The 4,972-nt window shown below is 34.6% G+C and overlaps 1 protein-coding gene across 1 annotated transcript; it reads right to left on the reverse strand.

The window, feature by feature from the left end:
- Positions 1-567: 567 nt before the first annotated feature.
- LOC108476939 (uncharacterized) lies at positions 568-4,068 on the reverse strand. Its single transcript, XM_017779318.2, has 6 exons — positions 3,655-4,068; positions 3,481-3,569; positions 2,395-3,179; positions 1,749-1,881; positions 1,020-1,354; positions 568-917 (listed from the first exon to the last, which is right to left on the reverse strand). Exons 1-6 carry the CDS (start codon positions 3,959-3,961, stop codon positions 788-790), a joined length of 1,779 nt encoding a protein of 592 aa, XP_017634807.1. The 5' UTR covers positions 3,962-4,068; the 3' UTR covers positions 568-787.
- Between the last annotated feature and the right edge of the window lie 904 nt (positions 4,069-4,972).

The raw sequence follows: 4,972 nt of genomic DNA on the forward strand, positions 1-4,972 counted from the left end.
TTAAACCATATAATCTCATCTTCTATGAAAAAATAAAAATAAAAGAATTTCCGTGACACACTATATGTATGATGTTTTAATTATATTTATCTTTTTGCATTATTGACTGGTAAATTTAAATTTAGTTGGACATTTATAAATAACGTAGGAACGTTAATGCAAGAGAGAATATGGCTTAGTGAAAATTGTGGCGTTGGATGCACTCCTTTTCTCAGAATATATATAGCACGGTGACCTCAACATTTTTGCATTCAGCATACCTAGCTTAGACCCAAATAACCCCATTTACTACTCAAAAAATAAAATGTTTTCATAATTTTTTTTATAATTAAGTTTAAATAAAAAAATTAATTCAAGCCTAACCCCAAATAAAAATCACTTTGTCGAAACCTAACCCCAACTAAGCATATCCAACTCCAAGAGGAAAAAAAAAAGTTGGAAACTTGCAACAATTTCGGAATACTGAATAACTCTCTATCCACATATATCTTGCTGTTTTTTTGTTTATAATAGCCATTTACTAAAGTGCCATTTTTAACTTTTAACTGGTTGATTTCTTTCAACTGCTTTTAATTTAATAATATTTTACCATCACATTAAAGAAAAAAATCCAAATTGAAATACATTTTTCATGTCAGTCATTAATTCAGACCTCTACGATCATAAATACAATTCTTTGAACAAAGTAAAAACTAAAATCTTATCTTTCTAACAAAAAAAATATGCAAAACATATTAGTGAAACTCGTACTGTCGAAATAAGCTGATACATGTACTTGGAAATGTACTTACTTGGTGGTGGTGCTGGGCGAGGTCAGCTTATTTTCCTCCACTTCATGCTTCAAACTGCTATCCCCACCCATCAATTCCGAAAAACCTTCGACCTTCACCGGAGGAGCTCTAACAATGCCCATATTCCTGCATGTAAACAAGTAAGATGTTACAATTTAGCATATTATTGAGTTGAAATATTTTTAAATAAAAATTAAATTCTCCATCCGTGTTTTTTTTCTCCCTTACGGTGTTTGAGGAATTTGTGGAGACATCAACTGCCTGAACTGACTATTTGGCTGAGAATGCAGATTTGACATCGCAGCAAGTTGCTGCTGACGGAACTGCATTTGCTGATGTCTGCTATTCATAGGATTAAACGCATTATTATCCATGGGCAGCTCTGATGGGGTTTCAAGCTTAACTTGCACTAAAGGTCGGTCTTTATCCACCATATCCATAACAGGACGAGCAGTGGATGGATGGCGCCTCATAATTCTATCAAACTGCTGCTGCTGAAATGTTAAGTTTTGAGGATGAACCATCTGCTGCATCTGTGGATGCATCTGTCTTGTCATTTGAAGCTTCACCAGCAAATTATCAAACAAATGTTGTTAGGAAGATCACAACATGCAAAAGACTACATTAAAAAGTAAAGAGTCCAGTAAAGGAGATAAGCCAAATCGAGGAACATCCCTTCAAAATTTTCATCCATAAACCTTACAAACCAAAATGCTGAACATTCAAAGTAAACATATCATGTAATGCTACCAAAGACTATATCAAGAGTAAAAAGCAGGCAAACCCAGAACCATAAAGAGCCCCAGAGAAAGTTGTAACCATAAAAATCCAGCTTGCTAAAGATAAATCTGAGTGCAATGACAAACAATAAAGGTGTATAGAAGGCTTATTTTGAGGCTGCCTTTAGGTAAGACATGTTCATGCAAGCTGTTCAAAGGAGACAAAAACTATACATACTTGCTGGGCCATTCGAAGAGCATTTTGGTGCTGTGGCTGCAATTGAGTCTGGATTGCATGCATTTGTTGCTGAGTTTGTTGCACTAAGTTCCTGGTACTATCCTTGACAAGTTCAGCTAGAGCCCCAAAGTTGCTGCAATTAAAAAAACGTGTTAGATAATGCATTAAAGAGAGAAACTTTTTATTAAAAGGGATAAAACTGTGTAGTCATACAGGCATACATAGAACAACCTAATTCAAAGGGAAGGGCAAGTTTCAGACCAGCCATTTAGATTTTATCCAAGATGAACATGCTTTTGTCAGAAACTGTTTAAATTAGGCATTAATATTGTAGCATCTTAATACTGAAATTACAACGAATCATGATGACAGATATTGACGTAAGTTTTCTTCAAGTCATAAATTTATTCATAAGCTATTCTAAAAACTGGTTCAAATTTATAATTAGAAGGGAACCATGTTCAAAAGTTTTTCCTGCTCCAAAATGTGCCAAAAATATATATTCCATGACAGTGCATCCATGCAATATACATTCTCTTTTATAATATTAACCGATAACATCCTACTTGGGCACCCAAATAATTGTTTTTAGAAAGTTCACTAGAATCAATACCATAAAGTAAAACAAATTGGATTTCATGTTTACCTATATCCAGATGTTTGAAGGAACATCCTGATTAGTTCAATTGCTGTACATTGTTTTCTGTAATTATCAGTAAGAACTTTTAGATTACGACCAAGTTTAGACATATGACAGCTAAGAAACTGAGAGAAGACTTCCACTGGAGCTTCTGTGGCACCTTCAAACCCAACACCAGTTAGCAACCGTGATATAACCTTTCGAGCAATCTGTGACGCTTGTTCCTGACTAAGATGCTTCTTGGGATTCTTCCCACGATTTATGTTTGCACCCTGTTCCATATTAAGGTACTCAGGCCTTATCCCAAGCCTCTCAATCATAACAGGGCTTCGGGTTGAAACCTGCGGTAGAGTATCAAGCACACCGTAGAATTCTATTGCCTTCTTATCCCGCACTCTGGTTGTTGGTGGAAGTGGATTATCAGGTACACAGTTCATCATAAACATTGTTTCAGGGAAAAAAGGGGTGTCATCATCAGCTGAATTATTGCCATCTAAGCCGGAACTTGATTCTAGACCAGTATTTCCATATCCCATGTACTGATCTTCCTGAAATGCAACTCGTCTTCTCTTATGCTTCTCAAGCATTCTAAGGTACGTAGTCATCTCCTCTGGTGTACGTTTTTCAGACTCCCGGTCCCCAAACGACAGCTTATAAGGTCTTGTAAGTCTGTACTTCTCAATAAATTGATTATACCAATTTTCCGGCAACTCGTCGTTCCTATATCTCCGGGATAAGCTATCAAATTCCGATTCACCATACCTCGATCCAGCACTAAAAGATGGTTTAGACTGGTTCCCAGAAAACAGGAAATATTATAAACTTTGAATTAAACGTAAGAGAGAAAGGGCAACAACATTTGGATGTAAAAATCAATCAAAATTCTAAAAGGTGAATTTTTTGTTTTTAAACATATGAATTGCACGAATTTACTTTTACACATAAATAACCATATTCGAAGTGATAATTAATTTTCACCATTTACTCAGTTGTATCAAATGTACAATAATTTTGTTTTCATTATTTACTAATATAAGCACTTCAGCCGGAAAATTTAAAACTAAACAGTGAAGTAAAGAGAGAAAGTAAAACCTTCGACGGCGCCGTATTAGATGCAGCACCACCATCCTGTGACGAAGCCTCGAAAGTAAAGTAGACGTCATCACCGTGCAACTGTAAATCTAACCAAAGCAAAAAAATAAGTGCATTATCTTTTCAAATAACTAAAAATTGCCAGCTATTGTGAAAATAAAAAAAAAATCTTACAATTAGGATTAAGCTTTGAAACGGCGAATGAAGAAGAATTATTGGCGGCGGTGGTAGGGTGGGATCTGAGGAAGAGAGCGACGGTGGCTTTGTCAAACAAGAGGGCACGACATCTGAGCTGGAGATGGATTTGAGCCCTAGACTTAGAGTCGTCAACTCGCATGAAGGATTCCCAAGCCAAAGGAGATGAGAGGAAATGGACGAAAGAGGCGTAGGTGGAATCTCCGAGCCATTCTCTCCAGACACCGCATGATTCTAGCAGCCGAGCTAGGTCGTAGCCGCGTCCGTCGTCGCCTAGAAGAGCCATTGTCTGCTGTGGGAGTTTGGATTCCGTTATAGGTCTAACCGTCCACAGATTGGATTCGCAATTTTTTCTTCCTAAAGTGTGGGCCAATTTTGGGCTTAACAATTAACTTTTTAACACATAGTCAGAGTAAATTACTGTTTATTAATAAAAATGGTAAACTGCACAGTAGGTCACTCAAGTATTAAGATATTTCTATTTTGGTCATTTAACTTCAAAAAATTTCAATTTCATCACCATTTGCCACACTAAAATTTTTAATCATTCCTTCATTAAATCATTAAAAAACAAGTTTTGTTAAATATTGGACTTGTAAATCAATATATAAAAAAATATTTTGTTTGTTTACAGTCCGATATTTATATCAATTTAACAAAAATATTTACGAGTCCGATATGAGGAATCAAATAAAAACCTGATTCCTTATGTCAGACTCGTAAATATTTTTATTAAATATTTATATAGTAATGTTAGAAGTGAATTAAATTTCGGTCAATAATTGTATCGAATTAGGACTAAATCACGTAAGTGATAAAAGTGTGATTCATTATTAAATTATAAGGTAAAATATAGCTAAGAGCCTTAAAGAGCAATTAAACCTTTGTTCTTTGTAGTGGACGGCTAAGTGATAAATTATTTTTAAATATAAGTTTTATATGTTATAATTAATATTATTATATGTTATAAAATCATATATATATAAAAAAAATTATAGCCTAGTATTAAGTAGCCGGAAACAAAACATTTCCCTTTTCATTTTTCATTTTCGAAATAAAGGGTTCGGGGGAGAAAACGAAACTCCGAGGACTTTCAATGTCCAAGCTATTAGTGCAATTTAATCATTTTCTTGTAATTTTTATGTTTTTGAAATCCCAGTATCTCGAGCTAGTTGACTCATGTTGTATTTTTTTGTTATTGTTAAAATTTGAGGATGTTACTTTAGTTGAATAGTTAAAATTTTATGGACCAATTTGATAGATTTTGAGGTTAGAAGTGCAAAAGGACTAAATTGTA

Source organism: Gossypium arboreum, chromosome 12 (genome assembly GCF_025698485.1).
Source record: "Gossypium arboreum isolate Shixiya-1 chromosome 12, ASM2569848v2, whole genome shotgun sequence".
In the NCBI taxonomy this organism is placed as follows: Eukaryota; Viridiplantae; Streptophyta; class Magnoliopsida; order Malvales; family Malvaceae; genus Gossypium; species Gossypium arboreum.

Coding starts and splice junctions, on each gene's coding strand:
- LOC108476939 (XM_017779318.2), bottom strand. CDS start 3,961: ATGGCTCTTCTAGGCGACGACGGACGCGGCTACGACCTAGCTCGGCTG. Junction 3,570..3,654: donor TTCAAAGCTTAATCCTAATT/GTAAGATTTTTT, acceptor TGCTTTGGTTAG/ATTTACAGTTGCACGGTGAT. Junction 3,180..3,480: donor CTAATACGGCGCCGTCGAAG/GTTTTACTTTCT, acceptor TCTGGGAACCAG/TCTAAACCATCTTTTAGTGC.